Here is a 25,510-nt window from a genome sequence, read left to right on the forward strand (position 1 = left end):
GGTCCTCTTGTTCTTAACTATCAGCCTTCCTCTCTAGCCCTGGGTTTTTCTGATTTTTGTTTGGTTTTGGTCTTTGGTTTTTCCAGAGTTTCTCTGTGTAGCCCTAGCTGTCCTGGAACTCACTATGTAGACCAGGCTGGCCTCAAACTCACAGAGACACCCCACACACACACACCTCTGCCTCCACAGTACAGGGATTAAAGGTTTGCACCACCACCACCTGGCCTGATTAGGAAAAAAAAACTGGAACTCAAATGAATGGCCAGACTCTACCAATGAGCTCCGTCCTGAGCACAAACCTCAGTTTTCTTAGAACAAACAGATTTTGAAAATTGAAATAGAAGTCAGTTTAAAGTAAAATATTGCTTTCAAACTCTTCTAAATGGCAAATCAGGTGAAAACTATTTTTTTTAACCACAAATGACATTTTAACAAAACTAATTGAGATGTGTGATCACAATACAAAAATAATTGCCTTACAAAAAATCAAACTAACCACAGCGTCTACTGTCCTTGCTACTTATTTATATTTTTAATCTACTTGATAACAGGTATTAGTGGCTTAAGAATAATTTGGCCAAAAATAAATAAATAAATAGATAAAAAAGAGTAAAAAGCTGGGCAATGGTGTCTTAAGTACACCTTTAATCCCAGCACTCAGGAGGCAGAGATAGGCGGCTCTCTGAGTTCAAGGCCAGCCTGGTCTACAGAGTAAATTGCAGGACAGCCAGGGCTGCCCTGTCTCTAATAATAATAATAATAATAATAATAATAATAATAGTAATAATAATAATAATTTGGATCCCTCTTTTGAGTTGTTTGTTTTTTGCGGGGCAGGGGTGGGTGTTGCTCTTATTTTGTCTTTTGTCCTTTCATGGTTGTCTTTTTTGTGTCCTTTTTCTTTCCCCTTTCTTTCCTTTTGTCTCTTTCCCTCCCTGTGCTGGGGACCAAACCCAGATCTCTGCGTAATCACACTCATTCTGCTCCTGATCTACATCCCCAGCCTTGACACGTTGGTAGAGTGTAGTTTAAACGTGGTTATTTGCTTATTTGTTCATTTGTTGAAAGAAAGCTGTAGATTGAGATGAGATTCCTTTTGTGTGAATTTGGAATCTCTTGCTGTGGTTCACAGCTCTACTAAATCCTCATATCCAGAGCCCTGAAGCCTACCCGTGACTTTATCTGTAGCATAGCTCAGCAATTCAGGTATTTGATAAAGGGCTGTATTTTCACTTTGATATCTTTGCAGATAATTGAAAAGCAATTAATAATTTTATCTTCTGCTATTTTATTGCATTGTACTTTAATATTGTGCATAGTAAATATGTTTATGAATGTAGTTGAATGCCCTGTTCTTTCTGCTTCACTGCTTTTGTGAATGGACTAATTTCATTTCCCCTGTTATGTACATACTCTCTCGAGATTTACATGCATCTCAAACAGACCACAGACAATACACATCCCCTTTTTTAGGATAGTTTTTTGAGAGAATTGAAGTTTCATCTCTCTCTCTCTCTCTCTCTCTCTCTCTCTCTCTCTCTCTCATTCTTCAGTGCTGTTGTAATTACATATACTCGCACTTGAGTGTTTACACGAGTTGTGTCTCATGTATTTTCTCTACACTGTTGATTTAATCCTCAGAAGAAGCCTGTAATGTACTTTGATATCTGTTTAACAAACAAAAAAATTAGAGTGAGGCCTGCCCAAAGTTCTAGGGTTTTTAGGTGCAAGACCCTAATTCATCCCCAGTTTGACTACTGAGCCAAAGTTCTAAACCACAGCACTGTTTGATGTCATCTTGAAAATGTCAACAGTAATTCCTGCTATACAGAGTTTCTATAAAAAATTGAATGACTTAAACATGAAAGACTTGAATGACCTTCTTAAGGTCTCCCCCTGCTGGACCTTCAGTTAAGAAGAACAACTGATAGAATTCCATTACTAGTTTTTATTTAAAATTATCAAATCTTTATCTTTTTGTTTACCACAGACTATGACTCCCATTTATTTGGTGGTCTTGAAAAATATATTACATGTTTTTACTTTAGCTAAGGTCTAAACAAAAGGTTTTAAATAAATGACATAATTTTTTTTTTTTTTTTTTGGTTTTTCGAGACAGGGTTTCTCTGTGTAGCTTTGCGCCTCTCCTGGAACTCACTTGGTAGCCCATGCTGGCCTCGAACTCACAGAGATCCGCCTGGCTCTGCCTCCCAAGTGCTGGGATTAAAGGCGTGTGCCACCACCACCCGGCTATAATTTTTATTAATTTGGAAAAGGAGGGCACCAAAATAATTTTTTTTAATTCTTCTCTCATATATTACATCTCAAGCACAGTTTCCCCTTCCTCCCTCCCAAACAATTCTTTTAAATTTATAAGGAAATATAAACTATAGGCAATTTCAGCATGGTTCAGAAGTCCACTTGAACATCATTGTCTAGGTGACAGGCTTAAGCGCTAACCTGTCAGAGACACAGTGCTGCTACTGTGTGAAACAGAAGGCTGAAGAGGGAGCTAAACTAACTGCATGACACTGTTATCACTCAAGACATTGCATGCTGCTTAAAGTAGCCTCTGCAGAAACTGATTTCTTCAAAGGGAACAAAATATAAATATCTTAAGCAGATGACTCTAAGTGTAACATAAAAGCTTTCTTCTCAAAGGAGTTCTTAAATAAGAATAATGCTTGGCAACAGTTCAGATCCAGTGTAACCATTACCCAAACCACTTCTTGTGTAGCACAGCACTAACTAGTGGTACAGACAGATACTTATAATAATGGCACTTGTATCTGTTAACTTGTTACCATATGAAAGCACTCTTCCAGGAACTTTAAGTGGTAGGCATGGTGGCACAGAGGAAGGGAATTTGAGTTCAAACCCAGCCTAGTCTACATAGCAAGTTCTAAGGCAGCCAGGGCTGTGTAGTGAGACCTCATCTCAAAGTGCTTTAAGTAAATTGATTCCTGTAATATCCTCATAATAGGTCACAATCACACTAGTAATTTCTCACTTCATAGTTGAGCCCTAAGTAGACATCCTGTCTAAGATCACAGAGCTAATTAATAGATATGTTTGTATACACATATATGTTCAACAAAGTTTTGAAGTTTATTTTGTAGCTATTTATTTGAACTGAAAATATTTGTTTTTACACTTGTCTTTAATATGGAAAGTAGATGCAGTCTTTAAGAGCTTAATAAATTAGCATCAACTCTTTAAGCATACTATTCAAACATTCTATCATAGTTGTAGTTTATACAATCTATTTAAAAAGAGTAAACCCTTAGAGCAGTGTTCTCAACCTTCCTAATGCTACGACCCTTTAATACAGTTCCTCGTGTTGTGGTGACCCCAACCATAAAATTATTTTCACTGCTGCTTCATAACTGTAATTTTACTACAGTTATGAATCGTAATGTAAATATCTGATATGTGGGCTATGTTCCGTTAACCAAATCTACACACTCACACACATACACACACAGACAGGCCTGAGGCAGTGTGACTCTAGCTTCTGTCAAGTTAATAGAATCACCATTAGCCCATTGCACACTCTTGTACATTTACAGGCAAATTCTGTTCACAAATCCTACTCATCACAGTATTGAAGGAAACCTAGTCCCTTCCTCCAAAGCTATCATAGTTAAAATGCAATGATGAGGAAACGTTTTGTGTGATTTTTATTGAACTTTTTAGTGGAGTATTGATTTTCTCATTTAGAACAATCCCTCCTTTGGAGCTAACTTAAGGTAAATGTTAACTTCTCAGTTTCCTTACAGTGCAGAAGATAATGGAAAGACAATGTCTACTTGGTGTGGAGTGCCTTAAACAATAGAAAGGACCAGCAGATAATTAAAATTCACATAGTTAATTTAAATGTATGGAAGTCTGTTTGCCAACTTAGTTTACTACGATGATAAGCCAGCTTCTCTCCCTTGATCTGTGTCAACATAATACTTTTAATATGTTTCGTAGCATAAATATACAATCTGATAAATAGTTTCTGTTACATTTCAGAATAGTGTCTTCATTATTTGTCCACGTATAATGAACTTATTGTTTCCAGCGTACTGAGCACAAAAAAAAGAATCTGAAAATGTTGGAGGGGAGCAATACAGTAAAAACTTCAACTCCTTTGTGGTGTGAAAACTTTGAACTTAGTTTAACAGTGCTTAAATAATTAGTTTATTTCAAGGTTTATTACTATTGTGTTTATTTATTGCCATAGTTATTGTCACTGGAAAAATAGTAAGTGCTTAGTGTTGGAAAGTGTTGCGTATTTCTGACATGGACCAAGTTTATAAATGTACTGTGTTGGTGTGATATGTCACAACAACTTTTTTATTATTTTTATTTGACCTAGAAGCATTGCCTTTGTTTGTTCTTATAAATCGTTTGGGAATCCAGCTGTCTGGTTAGAAAACCTATGACCAACTTTTTGTATTGGTTCCATTCCCAACACCCACATGGTGGCTCACAACCATACCTAACTTAAGTTCTGGAAATCTGATGCCCTCTTCTGACCTCTGAGGACACCAGGCATGTACATAGTATATAAACATCCTTGCCAACTGTCTTAGAGTTTCTATTGTTAAGGCAAAACATCACAACCAAAAGCACCTTATGGAGGAAAGGATTTATTTTGCTTAACTTCCATACCATAGTCCATCATTGAAAAAAGTCAGGGCAGCAACCTGGAGGCAGAAACTGATGCAGAGGCCATGGAATAGTGCTGCTTACTGGCTTGCTCCTGGTGGCTTGCGCAGCCTGCCTTCCTGTAGTACCCAAAATCACCGGTCTAAGAGTGGTACTGCTCATAGTGAACTGGGCCCTCCCACATCAATCTCAAGAAAGTGCACCACTTCCTTGCCCACAGGACAGTCTGATGAGGACATTTCCTCAAAGAAGGTTCTTCTTCCAGAATGAATCTTAGCTTATGTCAAGTTGACATAAAACTAGACAAAACACTTATGCACATAAAATAAATATTAGAAAAGAATGGTTAGGCTTTGGCTGCTACAAAAAAAAGTGATCTCTACTGCTGGCTGTGTCTCACGAGAATTCACAGCACTGATTTGCATTTGAGTTTTATGATGAGTTTTTACTCCAAAGAGAATGTGCAGCTTCTATAGCTACAAAAGCAGTGCTGACTACTGAGTGTTTCAGTTGAATTTCATCAAAGAAAATTATTTTACAAGTTTTTCTATGTTTTAACACAGTACTTCCTATAATAATTACTTTTCAGAGATGGTGATAGTAGAAGGCTGGAGAGGTAAGAGCTACTCTTCCAGAGGATCTGAGTTTGATTCCCAGCTCCCCCACATCATGTAGCTCACATCATCCTGTGACACACACACACCCCCCCCCCCAGCTCCTGGGGACCTGATGTTCTTTTCTGGTCTCCACGGCCCCCTGTATATATGTGACAGACACTCAGACAGCTACACATAAATAAAAATGCCTTTAAAAGTTGAATGCTGGACTTTTGTTTAATATTAAGCCATTCGTCACATGATATTAAAAGCAGTCTAAAGACTTCCCTAAAGCATCTTATTAAAATTCATTGTCGCCGGGCGGTGGTGGCGCACGCCTTTAATCCCAGCACTCGGGAGGCAGAGCCAGGCGGATCTCTGTGAGTTCGAGGCCAGCTTGGGCTACCAAGTTAGTTCCAGGACAGGCGCAAAGCTACACAGAGAAACCCTGTCTCGAAAAACCAAAAAAAAAAAAAAAAATTCATTGTCAAGCCCCCTTGCTTCCTCAGTCCATCCCCAGTACAGCCGAAGTTCCTCTGCCATTCAGTATATGGTATGTACTCCTCATCTTACCTATGAGGTATATCCGAGACGCTTAGTGGAATTCACTGGTGTAGAGATGCACAGTGTCTGAACTACCAGTAACATTATTCTTGGGGTTTTTTTCGAGACAGGGTTTCTCTGTACACCAGGCTGGCCTCGAACTCAGAGATTCACCTGTCTCTGCCTCCCAAGTGCTGCCATTAAAGGCGTGTACCACCACCACCAAGTTCAGTAATATTATTCTTGAACTTGACTTATTTGAACACAAGCTTGTGGAACTCTGTATTTTAGACAGCTACTAAGTGACTTATGGGCAAATAGCATGTATAACATGGATACACCAGAAAAGCAATTTCACGTTTTGTGCAGGATAGAGTAATATTTCAGCATGCTGCCCAAACATACTTAATTTCAAACATTTATTTCTGGACTTGTGCGTTTATATTCTCAAATTGCAGTTGGTATCAGTAATTGAAACCAATATGGGACTCTTCAACTCTAACTTGGTCTATAATGCTCTGGCATTTTTTGGAAGGGGGTTCTATATATCTGCTCTGCTCTAAGCTTACATTGTGGTGCTTCTTCACAGTCCTGCCTGAGATGAAACCCCAGAGTCTCATACATGCTTGCCAAGTGCTCTCTCCCCTGAGAAAGCAGCTCTGTAAGTCTATTCCAGTTTGTAAGTGTCCTGGTTTTCATTTTACAGCTGTATGCAGGAGCTATCCTTGAAGTCTGTGGATGAAAATTGGGGAGGTTCCCTCAAGTCCAAGGTATGTAGCAATCATTTAAAATTGTCATTTGCAAGAATAATTTCATTAAACATTCCCAGGAATGTGGATTTTCAGAAATACACTCTGCAGCGGTATATAAATGTTCTCCATTCTTTTTTCCAGAGGTGGAGTTTTAATAGAAATTGATGTCACCCAAGTTATTTACTATAAACAAATACAACCCAATAAGTTAGATTTAAAATAGAAGAGCATGAAATGATTCTTTCTTTAGAAAGATACTCTTGTCAGGTATAAATTTTAGGATAGCTTTTCTTTTAGCAGATAGAAATAGAATCCCTTTAAATAGCACATTCTAGTATATTTTTTAGTGGAAGTTACAGAACATTGCATTAAGGTAAAGTAAGTCTATACAGTATGACAAACCAGCATGGATTAATTACTACACAATCTAGAGATGCATTAGAAAGTTGTTGTGTGTGTCATCACAGAGAATTTTAGTGATAAATATGTTGAGAAATAATTGTCGAGTCTGTTCTTGCAGTTAACATCAAACTGTGATAATCCTCACATCTCCAGGAAGCCTTCACTAAGGTTTTCTAGTTTAGCCTTGCATGTTTACACTGAAAATCAGCTTTATGAGTAGTCATGGCATGGTGGCGCATGCTTTTAATCCCACCACTTGGGAAGCAGAGCCAGGCGGGTCTCTAAGTTCAAGAATAGCCTCATCTGCAAAATAAGTTCCAGGACAGCCAGAGCTACACAGTGAAATTCTGTCTCAAAATCACCAAAAAAGAAAAAAGAGAGGAAAAAAAATCATCTTTATGAAACAGAATCCTGTTTGAGGCAGCTCCTTTTTGGTTTTGGCTGGTGCTTTAGGTTGGGTCTCATGGTAGTCCAGCAACTGCTCACTCAAGCCTATGGAGCTGCAGTCACAAGCATGTGCCATCATCTTTTGAAGTTGAAATACATTGTGGTTCTTTTTGTGTACCTAATCTGTTGTGATTTTTGGCACAGACTCAGTCCTCCATATTTCCCTCAGCCTCCTGACTACTCTGCCTACAGCTGTGCACCACCCTGTGTTGAACTCAGTCTCTTGCACCTGCCTCCCCGCCCAGTACCATGCTTACAGCTGTGCACACCCCATATTTAAATTCCTGTAGAGTTTCTCAGTTGTCCTTCATTACTTTATAAATAATATTGTGAAACTGCCTTAAAAGTACAAACTGTGCTCACTGATCCCAGGTAGGAAATGGTGGCGACTGGTATTCCTCTTATATTTTAAAAGTTAAGATACTTAGTTTCTTCCAGAATCAAAAAGAAAGCTAAGCTCATCTTGAAAGGGTGCATGGTCCCACCATTTTCATGGGTTTCACCTTCTGTTTGCTTACTTAACAACTCCAGCACAAAATGTGATTGCAAAGTACAGTAATTAAACAATATTATAGATTCAAATGACAACTTTATAAAAACTCACTGTCAGGATTTTGCTTATAACTTGCAAAGCATCATGAGACTTCCCCCTGACTGATTAGACGATATATTTATATTGGTGGATTAAGTACATTACTGCATTCAGAACTAAGAGGGAGACACCAGCACTGGACTTGAGAAACTGTCCTTTTGTTCCTGACTGGCTAAAGGTCAAACTATTTTGTTGCCTTTTTTTAGCATACTTTTTTTTTTTGATCTGTGCTAAAGATGGGGCCCAAGACCTTATACATTCTGTGCCAGCATTCTACTGCTGAGCTATGTCCCTAGCACTCTGAGCGTGCATTTTAATGTACTTTTTCAGTTTACTTTCTCTATCAAAACATGAGGAACTGTTTTGTCTATTTCAAAATGTTAGATTTAGTAATAAATTATGTTTCATGAGAACAGGAAAAAGTCCCTTTGGAGTCTCTAAATTATTTATGTTAAAAAGGGGCACTGTTTCATCTTTAAGTTGATTTTTAAATGTTCAGTTCTTTCATTTTTATTACCCATATCTTTGTCACTCCAACATAGTGAAATCTTTTTCTGAACTCAGAAGTGCTTGTTGCCTATTGTTAACGTAGTAGCATTTGGACTGAGATATATCTTAGTGGTAGAGTGGTTCCCCAGAGCACTAACCTGAGGGCTTGCTGGGTTTGATCCTTGGCATCAAATAAGGTGCGGGTAGGGGGAGAGGATGACAATATTAATATTCATTTGTCTTGGTGCTGGGGATTGAATCTCAAGCCCCAAACACGGTTTTGCTTTGTTTTAATTTCCAGTGTGCACAACACTGGACTGGATAACATTTTCATACAGGTATATAACACACTTTGAGCATGTCTCCACCCCCCACTTCTCTCCCCTCCCATTGGTCCCCTTGGTTCTCTAGACAGTTTCCCTTCTACTTCTGTGTCATGTACAGACTCAGTTGTATGTTGTCTATAAAATCTAGGAGCCAAAATGTTGGTCTTCCTGAGGCTGACTCCATTCGCTTAATATGACATTTTTTTACAGGTACCTTTATCTATTTATTATTATTAGACAGGAGGTCTAAGAAAGTCATAGCCTTCATGGCATTAAAGAACCTGTGCTGTCATGTAGAATGTACAATACAATGTATATATAGATTCTCAAATGTTAAAAGCTTCATTTACTACTTGTAAGGCGTGACTTACCTGTTACCACACTCCACTCTTTCAGAATTATGCTTCTGGGTCTATGTTTAGGAGAAAAGAAAACCTACTGGGATTGATCATTAGTGATTCATCATGACATTCCTTTTAAACCTGTTCACTCAGTCCAGCCCATTAAAAGGCATTTGAATGAATGGAAATTATTAAATGTACTGACAGCTCTGCTTGGTGTATTAGAAAGATTTTAAATAGTCTTTCCCCATAGCGGTCTCTCACATGGCTGAAAAGGTGGCTCGAATAGCTGGAAGTATGTTAGGTGGTGTTTTGCCAGGCATGTGTATAGGATTAGCCAATCAGGTAGTCTAAGATACGATGTTTACTGGCTGCATCACATTTTTATTTTCAGTCTATTTGGAATGTAGATGTAACCAACCATCTTATTAAATAAGAAATACAGAACCGATTCAGAGAAGAAAGCCAAGAGGTCAGAGCTAAGAGCCTTACCCTTCCTGCTTCAGGGATCCTCTTCAGCCAAGAGAGCTCTCCGAAAAGGGGCCTACTTCCTGTGTGTTTGTCTTTATATAGTCTTTGTGTTCTGCCTTCTCATTGGTTGTAAACCCAAACACATGACTGCCTCGTCACTGCCTGTCTGTAGAGACTTCCAGGTCTTCTATGGTTGGGATTGAGATTAAAGGCGTGTGTCTCCAATGTTGGCTGTATCCTTTTACACACAGAGATCTACCTAGCTCTGTCTACCAAGTGCTGGGATTAAAGGCGTGCGCCACCACCGCCACGATCTTGCTATGGCTTTAATAGCTCTGACCCCTGGGCAACTTTATTTATTAACATACAATTAAAATCACATTTCAGTACAAATAAAATACCACCATATTTGGGGTTTTTTCCCCCTTTTTTTGTAAGATCTCTTTTTATGTGTTAATTTACAGTTTTTACTTATTTTTTTATTTGTACTCTTGAATTTTGTTAATAGCAGTGTTCTGCTGCCCTGAAATTCCTATTTTTATGTAAACATATCAATAAAACATTTCCTTTAGGACCATACATAAGAGAAGAGTTTTATATTTCATATTCAATAAGTTCTTTGTATAACTTTGAAAGTTTTCCAAGCCCCTCCTTTGTAGTCACTTAATCACAGTTTAGGGGGATTATTTGTTAAGTGTCTTCTTCACCAGATTATAAATTTAATAAGGGTAGGGATTATATGTTTTACGTACCTTTGCCTTTGCTGCCTGGAACATAGTAAACATCCAATAAATATCTTTGCGAATTTAAGTTTTTACTCCATCTATAATATAGGTGATATAGGTCCATGGTTTTTTCTAAATATTTGACGGTTTCATGTTGAATAATCCACACAAGCACATCCTCAAGTGTGCATCTCCCTACCACTCCCACACCCCTTGCTTCTCTTTTGTAACTTCATCACACGAAGACTCTTCCAGGTATTTCTGATTGAGCTCAACTGTTCTAGGATGGGGATCATGTAGCGGTAAACTGATTTCTCCTCATCTTTCTTTTGAACTGCCCCAGCTGTTCACAGCTGAGCTGTGTTATTATTCTGTCAAGCCCACAAAACTACCATTGGAATCTGGGATATTGATTAATTTGAAACAATGTCTTAAATATTTAGATAGGGATGTCTCTATATTTATTCATCATCTGTTTAAATTTACTTAGTTTTCACCTAGGGCGTATTTGGTTTCTTTCAACATATTGGATTAATCTCATAGCTAGCTTGGATTTAGACGTGACCCGTTTGAATCTTTTTTTTTTTTTCTTTTAAGCTTTTGTCAGAAGCGATAAGCCCAAACTGTTCAGAGGTCTACAGATCAAGGTAAGGGGCCACGGTGGGATCTTTTAATTTACTAGAGATTTTTAAAGACGAGCTTGTGATTTACCAAGAAAAGCTGAGTCAAATGTTTCGAAAGACTTTGACGCTACTCTCCCGCCCTAAACTTCTCACTATAATACCCTGGGTCGGGATGGTGTGGTGCGCTGTCTGAAATAGAAAGCACTGTTTTGTTCTTCTTTAAAAATGCTGTTTCATGGTGCGTTTTCATGTTTTATATAAGCTTGCTTTAACCACATTGGAAGTGGCTAGATTGTCTTAAACTTACAACTTCCTACTGTTGGCAATAGATTGGTCATTAACAACCCCCCTCCCCAGACAAGGTTTCTCTGTGTAGCTTTGGAGCCTGTCCTGGACCTCACTTTGTAGGCCAGGCTGGCCTCGAACTCACAGAGATCCACCTGTGTTGGGATTAAAGGTGTGCGCCACCACTGCCCGGCTAGAGATTGGTCATTAATCTTACCCACAGTTTTTGTCATATAATATTTAAAATTAAGTCTGTTTTTAAAGCCAGTAAGACAATGACTATGTATCTGAGCTGCAGCAACAGTTGGTCTTCCCTTGGAACTGGCGTAGGTTCTAGGTTCTGTAGTTAAGATTGTGTGGCTGTGTTCTGAGGTAGTAAGTGAGCCACATGTGCCCGAACTGTTGACTCTTTAGTTTAAACCCCTACTAGTAATTGGGAATAAGCTAAGTGCTTAGCAAGGCTCTAGCACCACAGAAAGTAAAAAGATGATCATAATATCAAAAATTACCTCCATGGCTAGAGTCAAAACTTTAAAAACTGAAGCATATAGGTGCTAGAGAGGTGGCTCAGCAGTTAGGAGTACTTGCTACTCCCCAGAGGACCCACTTCAGTTCACAACACCTGCATGGCCACTCACACCTGTGACTCCCACCTCCCTCAGAGAATTCAGTGTCCTCTTCTGGCCTCTGAAGACACGGCACACACACCCACACAATCAGTAACTGACTCTTTAGAAACAGAAGCATGGCACCTGGAAGGAAGTGCTTTACTTAGCGCTGATATTTGTTGTAGTTTTCCATAATATGGAAACAGATTTGATCTCAACAAGTGTGTTCAATTTCTTTTCCTAATTGTTCCGCATTTGTCTGTTACTACCGTTCAGTGTTAAGATCACTGGATATGAGAGAGCCATGTCTGTAATACCTGCCACATTCAATAATAGGCTTTAAAATCCCACTTAAAGTATCTTTATACCAACAGATACTTTGCTCTTTGAATATAACATGTAGTTTTCTTAATTCTTACAGTTTTTTGAAATCATATTCAAGTCTTTGCTGTAAAAGACTTCTTGTTGATTAGATAAAAGCTGTTAAAATGATTAGCATAGTTAATTCAACCATTTTGATCTTGGTTGAGAGTCAAAAGCCTCCTTCTTAAGCAGAAAATGATGATATCTCTGGTCTTTGTAGTATGTTCGCGGTTCAGACCCTGTCCTCAAGCTTTTGGACGACAACGGGAACATTGCTGAAGAACTAAGCATCCTCAAGTGGAACACAGACAGTGTGGAAGAGTTTCTCAGCGAGAAGTTGGAGCGCATATAAACCTTGCTTAGTTGTTGTTCTTTTCTTACCAAGTGAACTGTCAGAGCACCTAGAAAATAACTGAGTTTTGCATGCTTACATTGGTCAGTCTTTGTGTATGCCATTAATCTTCTAATTAGGAGTTGAAGTAGCACCACAGCCTGTAATATGTAAGGAGCTGGCAGGCTTACCAAAACCCATTTTTTAGTCATTTCTAGTCTTCTGAACTTGTTGATATCACTAATGAAATGCTTTGTAAGAGACTTCTGGTTAATTATGCAAATACTAGCTTATGATAATTGGTCCAGTTTTATAAACAACAGAATCTTAAGTAAGGGAAGGTAATAAAGGAGATGCCTCCTTTGCTGTGTGCTCTCTTGAAAGTAATTGACAGAAAACTACAAAACAAGTAAGATATACTGAGCCTCAACAACGTGCCTGCTCCTCAGAGCCCCTCAGATCTTTCCTATTGCCTGGCTTTCTTTTTAGTAGAAGTATTTGTGCCACACAAAATTTTTGTAGCCTTATTATCACGGAACGGATTGAATATCTACAGTAAGAGTGTAATACTCATAAAGGTTTGCATTAATGAGGATTACACAGAAAACCTTTGGTAAGGATTTGTGTAGATCTGATAATTGGCAAATTTTTATGTTTTTAAATATTCTTACAGAAGAGTTCCATTTAAGAATGTTCACTTATAGGACCAAAATATAAATAAAAACTTTCAAAAATGTTTGAATTTGAAATTACTCTGGTTTGTCCTTTTATGTTTCTCAATGTGTGCCTGTTTTTCATGTAAGCTCCTTTTTAAGTCAAACCACAAAAATGACTGTACTATTGGGAACTTAATAGCTTTTAGTTACAAACAGTGTGGAGTGGTTATTAATTTAAAAGCTGTCTTGTCGTGTAACATCTAAAATAAGTCTTTTTTTAGTCAGTAAGACAATGAATACAAACTTGTATGGCCTGGTTCATCAAAATAGTGTGAGGAATCCTAGCAAAGGATACTCTGCATTTGATCATCTGCAGTAATGCCAAGGGCCTGTGATTTGACAGTCCAGGTCTTGTGAATGTACCACTGCTCCTCAGTGGTTACTGCTATTTTAGAACAAGAGGGAGATTAAGCCGCTTGTGGACGGAGAAGTTGCCACCACAGACAGAAGAATAGAGGTATTGAAGGATGGAACTTCAAAAAAGAACTTCTGGCATTGACATAGAAAATAAATTGGACTGGTTTCCGGGCAGGAAGAGCCAGTTAAATGAGTATCTGCTTGAGGGGGGGGAGGGGGGAGTGAGATGTTTAAAAAGAGGCCTGAAAAGTCTATTGTCTTCTAGAGATCAAAGAAACCGAGCCCATGGTATCCAGAGCTGGCCTAGCAGAGTGTCTGCTCCAGCCTACATTTTAATTGGGAGTTTCAAGTTAATCAGCCAATTCAAATCAAAGAACAGCTTTTTAAAGAAACAAAACTACTGATTACTAAGAAAGGGGTATATGTTGTGATCTAAAAAGCGCCATTTTATACAAAATTCCTGGTGCTTGATTGAGCTTATTCAAATTCACAAACACTGTGGTGACTTTTCTCTGCCTTCAAAAATTTTGTTACTAATAACTTTAACTGTTTTAAGTTATCTCTAAATTTGGCAGAGGTTTTGAAGTAAGGACCTGTGAGCAAGAACTGCCTTATCCTGTTATGAGGATTGAAGCTTGAAAGCAGTTCTAAAATCAAAAGTAGATACTCTAAACAGGAACACGTAACATGTATGTACATAGGCTGACAGAGATCTTGCTCAAGGCTCCTGGCACGTAATTGCTCATTTCTCCTGGAGCAAAGGTTCCATGTTCACTGATACTACAGAACATAGGAGCTGCCATGAGGGACAAGAGTCAGCTGTGCTTTCAGACAGTTTTACAGAAACGGAATTCACGTCATTTGGATGAGTGCGTTAAGAACTTCATTCTCACTAAGTGGTCTTCAGGGGGCTCTTTAAATCTTCGACCGATGCTTGACCAGCCTTTTCTCCTTACTTTACTCATGTCCCTTGGGCCATGAGACCAGAGCCCTTCACATAGGATTGTGGTCACTCTCCAGCTGGAGGCAACCTTTAAACAGCCCACAGCAGTGCACACAGATGTGGTTAAAATAACAAAGAAAGAACGGGGGGGGGGGGGGGGGGGGGGGAGGGGGGGGGCGCGACAAAGGAGACAGACGTGATTAGGGATCTTGGAGAATGTGACAAACCGAAGAAGTCTTGAAGATGAACAGAAGCTGTCAAGGAAAAGTGAATGGAAAGTGCCCTCCAGTCAGTCCAGGTGACCACTCTGCCCTATGAGAAAGTGCGCAGCGTGTGTGTGTGTGTGTGTGTGTGTGTGTGTGTGTGTGTGTGTGTGTGTGTGTGTGTGTGTGTGTGTTGTGTTGTACATATAAATGTACACAGATAGAGACCGGAAGTCACCTCTCCCCACCAGCCCCTAACTGTTTTTATACTCTCTCTTACTTGCCCAGACTCGAGGTAGACTGCCTGTGAGTTCTAGGGATCCTCCTGTCTCATCCTCCCCAGCCCTTGGCTTATAACCATGCCACCAACACACCCAGCTTTAAAAAAAAAAAAAGGTCACTGGGGATCAAACTCGGGTCCTTGCTCTTGCAAGTACTTTCCTGACTGAGCAATCTCCCCAGCCCCAAGTCTAGCATTTCATACACCCAAAAGATAGTCAACATATCTGAAGGAGCCCAGGGAGGCAGGAGAAAAGTAGTAGGGAATGACCTTGGAAAGGAGACAGAGGCAACAATGCATGCCAGCCTAAGAATTTAGCTGTGTTTTAAATTCTCAGAAAAAAGCTGTAAATAAGAGAATGACTAAGTTCACCTGTAAAGGTCACAGACAAACAGCAAGAACTCACTTATGCCTGTCTAATGCTTTTAGTGAAGGTAATCTCTTTAGGATTCTCAATGTATAATATGCTCTTTTTTTCCAATTCGCTTTTTAAAACTACTCAGCTTTCTTTGAGGGAAAATACAAACCTAAGCATAAATGTTAAATGAGTTTCCAGTGTTCATTTGTATATACGCAACCCTTAGAATATTCACTAGCTTTGTGAAACAAAGGGAATTTGCATATTTGCACTCTCCGTGGGCCCTCCTCCTCATCTTGGTTGCTTTTGATAGGGTCTCCCTTTGTTGTCCAGGCTGGTCTTGAATTTCTGGGGGGAAGTGGTCTTCCTGCTGCAGCCTCTTGAGTCACTCCAGACCAACATGAATCTCAAATCTAGCTATTCATAGAACCAGAAAGAAATTTATTGAGTGTCTCACTATGTAGCCCAGGCTGACCTGAAACTTGGATTCTTCCTGCCTCGGCCTCCTGGGTGCTGAGATTGTAAGTGTGCACCAGTCATCACATTTGCCATACAGCCCGTGTTTTGACCCAAGATCCCAGGTCTTACCTGATCTAAATTATTGGAATTAAATTGCTAGCAACCCATAGAATCAGCTTAATGATCACGGGAATTTATTTGGGGGCTAACTCACAACCCCGGGAGATTTATCATAGGATCCAGGAAAACAGCTATGTCCCACGCTGAAGGGCTTAGTCCAAGATCTCAGCATCCAAACCATGAGGTAGCCAAGAGAGGGATGCATAAGTACATCCCAGGTTTTAAGGGTCCCCAAGCAGCCACACCCCAGGGGCATGTACCTCAAGGTCATAGGCAGATGTAACTGTTACTAGGGGCGGTGCTTCAGGGCATGGCTCAAACAGCCATCCACTACACCAAATCATTCCAGGTATAGAGCTCTATTCAGAGTCCTTTCTCTTTTCCTGGCTTGTGCATCAGGATAATGACGTGGAGTCCAGACTGCTACACTTTCTACCTTTTCCTGCTCAACATGATCCTGTAACAATGGCTTGAACCCCCTTGCCAAACTCCCTATAACCTAGTTTCTGTTGTAGCAGTAACACCCCAAAACCTAATCAAAATGATTGTCTTACAAATCTGTCTGTAAGTAGGGCTCCATGGGAGTAGATCATCTGTTTTGTGAGGCTCCTCTTCCAAGCTAGATCCTTAACCCGCTGGCTCATGGCACTGGCTATCAGTCCCTTTCCCCTGGGCAGCCTGAGTTTCCTCCCAGGGTGGTAAATGGGCTCCAGAACTAAGCATCCTAAGAGGCCCACTGCCTCTCTTTAATGCCTGGGTCCAGAAATGCCACATCTGCCCCGGTTCAAGGGAAAGAATGGGCATTCATTGAAGGAATGTATTACTAGCATCCTGTCACTGTCGCGGCATAGCTGAGATACCAACTTCTAGGAGGAAAGGCACTTGGACTCGTGGTTTCACATGCTGTCATCCACAATGCCTGGCCTGCTGTTGCTTTGGAGCCCATGACATGACAGCAGTACATCATGGCGAGAAACACCTGGCAAAGAATGCTGCTCATCTCGTGGAGGCTGGGAGGTAAAGAAAGTAGGAAGCCAGGGATTCCAACATTCCGTTCCAGGCATGCTGCTAATGACCTAACATACCACCAGGCCTCACCTAAAGATTCCACCGCCTCCCAAGAGCACCACAGGCTACAAACCAGCCTTCAACACTTGGACTGTTGGAGGCGTTCAAGATCCAAACTGTACTGCAGGTGTCAAGTTTTGTAGGAATGTTTTAAAGATTTTTTTTTTTAAATTATGTATATGTGTGGGCAGGGGTACCCTCAGAATCCAGAAGAGGACACTGGATCCCTTGGAACTGGAGTTATAGTAGTTGCGAGCTGGCCATGTGGGTGCTGAGAACCTAACTTGGGTCCTCTGCAAGATCAGTGAGCCCTCTCCACTGCTGAGCCATCGCTCCAGCTGCAAGACTGAGTTTTCTCTGTGTGTATGTGTACGAGCCTACATGACTATGGTTCACCCCATGTGTGCAGCAGCTCAGGGAGGCCAAACGAGGTGTCGGATTCTCAAAGTGGAGTTGCAGGTGGTCATGAACTGCCCAATATAGATGCTGGGGACTGAACTCAAGTCCTCTGTAGCAAGCATGTCACTGATAAGCCACATCTCTATCTCTCTGGCCCCATGAGGCACATTTTAACATGTACATCTGGCCCCATGAGGTACATATAACATCTGCTCACTCCATCTCCAGCCCAGTACTACATGGGGTTGGGAGGAGGGCAGGTAAACATGCCATTTGTTTTTCTTTTGCCCTCAGGATTTTTCTTCCATGTGGGACTTTAAGAAACACTGAATCTCTTAACATGCAACTCCAGTCCCATTGTTAGGCATTGTGGTGACTCCTATAGGAACATGAAGTCGCCCTTCAGATATCTAATGTAAGCAAAGCAACTTAATCAACTGCTTAACCAACTGCTAAGGAAACTTGCAGTGTGACATGAATATCTCCCTCCAAGCTCACAAGGCCCTCAGCCCTATAGCAGAGAAAATGTTGTAGGACATCCACTCACTTGTTCTGCACAAGCCAATAATTGTGTATATCTGGTCACTTTTTATTTAAAAAAAATTTTTATTCATTTTACATACCAACCCCAGATCCTCTCATCCCTCCTCCTGCTCCCCCCCAGTCTCCCTCCCTGGTCCACCTCCGATCCCCTCTTCCAAAAGGGTAAGGCCTCCCATGGGGAGTCAGCAAAGCCTGGTACATTCAGTTGAGGCAGGACCAAGCCGTTCTCCTGCATCAAGGGTGAACAAGGTGTCCAACCATAGGTAATGGCATCCAGAAAGCCAGCTCATGTACCAGGAATTGATCCTGATCACACTGCTAGGGACCCCTCAAACAGACAAAGCTACACAACTGTCTCCTGTATGCAATATCTGATCACTTTATCTGTAATTTGTATAAACGAACATTATATTCTGGGATACTATCTATAGTATTTAATAATTTAACATCTCTTCTGATGTATCGATTTGGCTAGGCTACAATACCTAGTTTCTTCAAACATTAGAAAGCTATAAAGGTACTTTCTGGGTGTGATTAGCATTTGTAAAATGACCTCTGCAATGTAGGTAATGATCTTAAGAATAGTTGATAACCTCAGAACACAGATAAGGTTTCCTTACATAGAATTCTGTGTTAAGTCTGCAGCATAGTTTCTAGACTGCTGGCCTTCTCTGTGAAGACCTGACTTAAGACAGCATTGTTCTGCAAGGCTGCCCTGTGGTAGATTTCAGACTTCCCAACCCTTCCAACTGCGTGAGGCAATTCCTTAAAATAGAAAAGAAAAAAAAAAGCCCATAGAATTTACATAATATGTTCCATTGTTTCTGTTTCTCCAGAGGCTACTGACTCACTCCTTGCAGTATTGTGTGCACTGGTGATTGATAGCCTGCATTTACAAAGACTTACAAAGAAAAGGACAGTGTACATGTAGACTATTGTAGGTTCCATGTACAATCTATGTTCCGAGATTGGCCATCTGTGACTTTGGCTCCTCTTCAAAGCCATCTACCCAAGGTATCTTTCCCATGGTTGTGTTTTCCTCGGTAGGAAGAACACATGGGGTTGTGTTTATGTTTGGCTGTACACAGAATACACTGACAGCTGATTAAACAATCACTTAACACTGTTTTCAAGGAAAGACAACAGATTTCTTTAAGTCATCTTTTGTGTGAAAACAGTATCAGTTGGCTCAGAAGTTTCTGTAAGCAGAACAATAATGTGTAAAATATGTTTTGTGATTGATTTGCAAACAGACATGGAAAAGTTACTGGGTAATAAATGAGCCCTGAACAAAATACCTCTTTTCAAATTAATGCAATTTTTTTCGACAGAGTTATTGTGTTAGAACGGGAGGAGGTGATAAATGTAACGTCTCCAGTGTAGCTAGGTATTTTATTCTGCCTGATGTTACAGAGTTGTTTGTAAACTAGAAAAAATATGATCTAACACCTCGGTTCTTAAGTAGACACATTTGAGAATGCTGAAAGATTTGTTCTCAGTAACTTCCGCTAGATCACTATCAAGCAAACCAAGCAAGTAGCACCTCCAGACTTCTATTAGATTGCGGCTGTTGCTAGAAGAATCAGCCCGAGGAGAGATGAGGAGGGCGACAGATAAGAACTGTCTTACTCATTGCCCATGGGTGTTTCTGCTGCTGCTACTGCTTTCTTCTTCTTTGAGAGGATCGCACTATAGTGCCAGCTGGTCTGTAACTCGGAAAGGTCCTGCCTCTTCCTCCCAGGTGCTGGGATTAAAGATATGTGCTACGACAAACAGCCTTGGGCTTGAGCTTGTCGCTTCCTCTCTCTGCCTGTTCTGGAGTAGACTAGAAATTTGCTCTTGGGACTCACACTTGATGCCCATCTTCCATACAAGGCATGCCTCTGCCTTCATGGTTAGTATCTTCCACACGCTGGTTTTCAAGAGAACATTAGGCCTTTGTCTCCCTGGGCCCTCAGAGGAAACACTCTAAAACTTCTCTAAGTGGGAGCTGAAAGAGTTCTTTGGGTTTTTCAGTCCTTCCTTCTTTCATGGCCATGAATGCTGCTCTGTTGGTGTTAGTGGATGCTACATTAAGATCTCCCACACTTTCTAAACAACGAAACTAGAAAGGAACTACATTCTTAAAAGACTAATGGAAGGACATTTTTACAAGCTAAGGCATATTTAAATTATGACATAGTTTATAAAAGTTCAGTTAAACAAGCAACTTTTTAAGAACTAATAAATCCGTGGCAATCTTGAGTGTTACCCCTTACAGATCAGTGATTCTCAGAATTTAGAGTTTATTAGAATCCCAGTGGAAGTTGCTACAAAGTACAGAGCATGAGAATGACCCCGCCCCTCCCCCCTCCACTCCTCCCCCCACACACAAGCTGTAAGTCTGGGTTAGGACTGGAATTGCTTTTTCCCCCCAATCTAAAGTGTGTGGGTGTTTTGCCTGCATGTACATGTCTGTGTCTATCTATGTACCATTTGTCTGCTGTGACTGTGGAAACCAGAAGAGGACCCCAGCTCCCCTTGGGACTGAAGTCACCATGTGGGTGCTGGGAATCTAACCTGGGTCCTCTGAAAAGCAGCCAGTGCTCTTGACAGCTGAGCTGTCTCTCCAGCCCCAGTATGCAACATTAACGATCACCAGTGACTGTGGTATGCAAAGTACCGCAACTGCAGGGCCTTGAGCAAATGTCGGGCATTCTGCATCGTGGCATTGCATACCTATTTAAAGCAACTTCTGCAGTCAGCGTCCCCAGCTTGCTCACTTAGCAAAGCCTGAGTGCTTCAGTGGGTGCTGCTCCAGGTGAATAAGAAGAAATACTGCTTTGGAGACTATGGTAATAGCCCAAGAAAGTGGCAATGGAGTTAGAGCAAGGTATTAGTAAATAATAATATTAATGGAATCATTGTAATTAGCATATATGTATAAAAATTATTGGAAGCCGATACAGGAACTCTAGCAGTGCCACATGTGCAGTGTGCGGGCCAGCTAAAAAAGACAGCTGCGCCGGGCGGTGGTGGCGCACGCCTTTAATCCCAGCACTCGGGAGGCAGAGCCAGGCGGATCTCTGTGAGTTCGAGGCCAGCCTGGGCTACCAAGTGAGTTCCAGGAAAGGCACAAAGCTACACAGAGAAACCCTGTCTCAAAAAACCAAAAAAAAAAAAAAAAAAAAAAAAAAAAAAAAAAAAAAAAAAAAAAAAAAAAAGACAGCTGCTTCTCTGTGCATCTCATGCCTGAGCTTGGGCATAGATACCATGTTACCAAATAGCTAGTTTTTCAGGAGAATAAGACATTGGAGTTTAAAATGTGAAACTTTCTTGTTTTTCAAACAGTGGCCACAAATTTTCTTTTCCAAACTCAGTGGAAGGCAAATGTAATATTAGGCCCACAGATCAGTTTTCCCCAATGTCTCCCCCCCACCCCACCCCACCCCCGCCACCACCCCCTGTGTAACTCTGGCTGTCCTGGAACTTACTGTATAGACCAAGCTGGCCTGGAACTCACAGAGGTCTGCCTGCCTCTGCCTCTGTCTCTGCCTCTGTCTCTGTCTCTATCTCCCAAGTGCTGGGATAAAGGTGTGCCATTACTATGTCCAGACCCCAAATCTTTGGATGAGGAGGAAAAAGGATGAAGCACAAGGAAGACTGGACCAAATGGTAGATGCTGAAACAGAATTCAGAACAACTAGCCAGTTAAGAGGAAACTGAAAACGCTCACTTTGATTTTGAGTTCAAGAGAAGAGGTGGGGGCTAAAGAGATGGCTGTGGTTAAGAGCACTGGCTGCTCTCACAGAGGACCGACTTCAGTTTCCAGCACCCACATTGGAGGCTCACAACCCTTTGTACTTCCGGTTTCAGGGACTCCGACACCTCTGGCCTCTATTGGCACCAGCTACACAGGTAGTACACATTCACAAATACATGCGGGCACTCATACATACACATTTAATAAATAAATCTTAACCAAAACAGGAGAGATGTTGAGATGGAATGGGCTGTAAGTATTTGAAGCTCAGAAAAGGGTCTCAAAAGGAAAGAGAAGTCGGGAAACAGCAGAACTCACCGTCCATACATTTAATTGTCCAAATCCAATCAAGCACACTTGGCGCAATAGAGCTGGTAACTGTGTGTGTAGAATTATTCCTCTACCCACAGTGGGTGAGTTGCAGAATGGCCCTCATCATTCTGTCTCAGTTCCCACACCATTAATGGACACCTGAGACCATGGCTAATTCTAGGTGCTTTCCAGGGCATTTTCAAGGATAAACTTCATTATACACAGTATTTTGTCTTCCATGCTGACTGATTTCTTTACTATATATTTATTGCTTTGGAGTGTTCCTACGTTACTGCTCAGCTAACACACAGATTGTAGAGGCTCCGTCTATTTGATCTCAGTGTATGAAAGCCCTAAGGAGAGAGGAGGTTGTAGCTAGAGTTTTCCTGCCTTTCCCACAGTCAGGACAAATCTTTGTCACCCGCCAGTCCCACAGCCGCTCAGACCCAACCAAGTAAACACAGCGACTTACATTGCTTACAAACTGTATGGCCGTGGCAGGCTTCTTGCTAACTGTTCTTACAGCTTAAATTAATCCATTTCCATACATCTATACCTTGCCATGTAACTCATGGCTTACCGGCATCTTCACATGCTGCTTGCCATGGCAGCGGTTGGCAGTGACTCCCTCCGCCTTCCTGTTCTCTCAATTCTCCTCTCTGTTAGTCCTGCCTACACTTCCTGCCTAGCCACTGGCCAATCAGTGTTTTATTTATTGACCAATCAGAGTAATTTGACATACAGACCATCCCACAGCAGGAGGTCATCCTGAAGAAGATTTGTAGTGACGGGAGACGTAGTATGCAGCCCTGGATCCAAACACTCAGTGTCTGAGAGGAAAAGCAAAGGAAGGAGTCAGTGAGAAAGAATGGACAAAGAGGCCCAAGGGAGGGACACAGAAGGGCGGGCGTCAGCCCCTCACTCATATTCAGAGGCAAGTCCCAAGTGTAATCCCAACACTTGGGAGGTGGAGGCAGATGGATCGTGGTGGGCCATCCCTCACCCCCACATTTCCCTAGAGTACCCTTGAGTAGCAGCAGCAGGAAATATTAGTTAGAAGAATAGAGGGGAGAGAAAAAGATAGAAAATATAGGATAGCCTCAAGAGGGCCTGGATCCTGATACACTGGGCCTCAACTGTCTCTGCCCTAGGGTATTTAAAGGAATGCCAAGGGGTGGAGCAAAAGACCTCCCCCCAGCACAGCCAAGTGCAGACCATCCCAGACACCTGGTACTTGGGCCGTGGTCCAACCATCCTCTTTATGCAGACCTGCTGGGTAAAGCCACTAGGAAAAATGGGCTCCAACAATAGATCAGAAGTTTAAGGGCAGCCTTGGCTAAATAGCAAGTTTGAGACTAGCCTGGGCTACATAAGAATCCACCCAAAAAATTGTGATGGTTGGGTGGATGTGTGCATGCATGCGCGCGCGTACGTGTGCGTGTGCGTGTGCGTGTGCGTGTGCGTGTGTGTGTGTGTGTGTGTGTGTGTTCAATATTACAACTGGAAGGTGTGAGTTGAGTGAAAAACGTCCACTCGTTTACTGCTTAGCTATTCCTCCGCACTGATTGCAGAAGGCTCTGTCTATGGGATACAGATGTAAAAAAACGAAAAAACAACAACAAAATAAAACGACCTATGAAGAGATGTATTTGAACACTTGGTTTTCATGTGTTTGTCGAGGTACAAAATCTTTGGAAGTACAGCCCTGATGGCAGACTACATCACTGGAGTAGACTGTAAGGGATTATAGTGTTCTTGTTCTCTCTCTCTCCCGTCGCCGCCCCCACCCCCATCTCCATCTCTCCCTCTCCCCCTACCCTCTCCGTCTCTCCTCTTCCTGTGTGGATGAAATGTGATCAGTCAGCTGCCTCCTCCTTCTGCCATGCCTTCCCCACCACTGTGGCCTCTAGCCCTCTGGAACTGTCAACTGAAATAAACTCTTCCTTCCTTAGGTTGCTTTTTGTGGTGGCGTTTTATCACAGCCACAGAAAAGTGACTGATACAAAGGTGACCTTGATAGGAACACCTTTCAGACTCCCTGTGTTAGTTTTCTGGAGCTGCCATAACGAAGGACCACTGACTGGGTGTTTAAACTACAAAATTGCCTGTTTTCACAGTTCAAGAAACTAGACACAGAGGTCAAAGTCATTGGTTCAGTTTCTTCTGAGATCCCTTCTCTTAGCTTGTAAATAATTTTGAGTCTCTACATCTTCCAAGGCCTGTCTTCACAAGTCCGCTCTGGTGTGATGTACATTATACTGGTGAATTGCCCTGTGCTGTCTGAGCTCTCTGAGAGACTGGTTCTGGAAGAAGGGTTGCCCTCCCTCACATTTCAGTCCCAAGAATGTTTGTCTCCAAGTGTCCTCTAAGACCCCTCATCTGGGGATGGGCTGGTTCCACAATTCTGTGACAGGGAGAGAGGATAACAGCAAAACAAAAGTAAAACTATTGTATCCTTGAGAACAAGTAGAGGGTAAACTCCTTCCAATATACAGAACTCTCATAAAAACGCCTACAGTGGGGAAGAGAAGGGAGAAGATCAGTCCCGCGGAGAACCCCATCTTGGCTGACCGCCTCAACTTCACAGTCTGTTCCTCCTGGATGATGTAAGCCCCCAGCTGATGGTCTTACCCTTTTCCCATCAAGGCCCGCTCTCAGCTCTGCTGGGTGATCTCAGCTCCTGATGTGACATGCTTTGTTCTCTACCTGTGCTTTCTATCTGCTGCTCGCTATTTATTCTTTCTCTTTTGCTCACTTGACACTTAATAAACTGATAGTGCAGCTATCATACATCACTTTCTGGACTGCATAGAACACAGTTTCCCCTTTGTGCATAAGAAGGTACCCTCATCACACCTTCTTATAACACATTGGATCATACTGGATTATAGCTCACCCTAAAGACTAGATTTAACTTTATTCTCTCTCTCTCAAGACCCTGTCTCCAAATGCAGTCACATGCCGAGATACTGGGGTTTAGGACTTCAACATACTAGTGGGCACACAATTCAACCCATAACAGTGCAAAACATTAGAATTCAGGAAGGTGGGAGAAAAGTGAGTTGAAAAGAAGTTGTGTGGAGGGAAGAAGGGACAATTGTTTGGAGAAATTAGAACAAGTCTAGGAAAGAGCTGGATTGGATGCAAAGCCAAAGGAGGAGTGGTTCATGCAGAGGGGAGACTGAGTATGCTTATACACTAAGAGGCCAGTGGAGAAGCAGAAGTTAGTATGACGGAGAGGCCATGGGCTCAAAACAAAGGGAAGCGTCTTCAAATGAAGAATGGGCAGGAGCAGAACCACACTGTGGGAGGCTGTGGTGGTTTGAGTAAGAATGGCCCCCATAGGCTTGTATGTTTGACAGCATGTTGGTGGAACTGTTTGGAAAGGATTAGGAGGTGTAGCCTTGTTGAAGGAGGTATGTCACTGGGGGTGGGCTTTGAGGTTTCAAAAGCCCACCCC

The 25,510-nt window shown here is 41.5% G+C and overlaps 1 protein-coding gene across 3 annotated transcripts in view; it reads left to right on the forward strand.

Annotated features, from left to right (window-relative positions):
- Positions 1-13,288, forward strand: part of Selenof (selenoprotein F) — a 34,659-nt gene extending 21,371 nt beyond the window's left edge. The window contains exons 3-6 of one of the 3 annotated variants that reach the window (XR_008216185.1): positions 6,502-6,565; positions 10,938-10,987; positions 12,440-12,720; positions 12,813-13,288. Coding sequence is in view for 2 of the 3 variants with exons in the window: in XM_052729911.1 (XP_052585871.1) it covers positions 6,502-6,565; positions 10,938-10,987; positions 12,440-12,571 (246 nt within the window). In the remaining variant the exon portion in view is untranslated. Of the gene's footprint in view, positions 1-6,501; positions 6,566-10,937; positions 10,988-12,439 lie in introns of all 3 variants that reach the window. The other 2 variants (XM_052729911.1, XM_052729912.1) reach the window with 2 other exon arrangements.
- Positions 13,289-25,510: the final 12,222 nt, after the last annotated feature.

Source organism: Peromyscus californicus, unplaced genomic scaffold (genome assembly GCF_007827085.1).
Source record: "Peromyscus californicus insignis strain IS unplaced genomic scaffold, ASM782708v3 Scaffold_9__1_contigs__length_137607984, whole genome shotgun sequence".
NCBI lineage: Eukaryota > Metazoa > Chordata > Mammalia > Rodentia > Cricetidae > Peromyscus > Peromyscus californicus.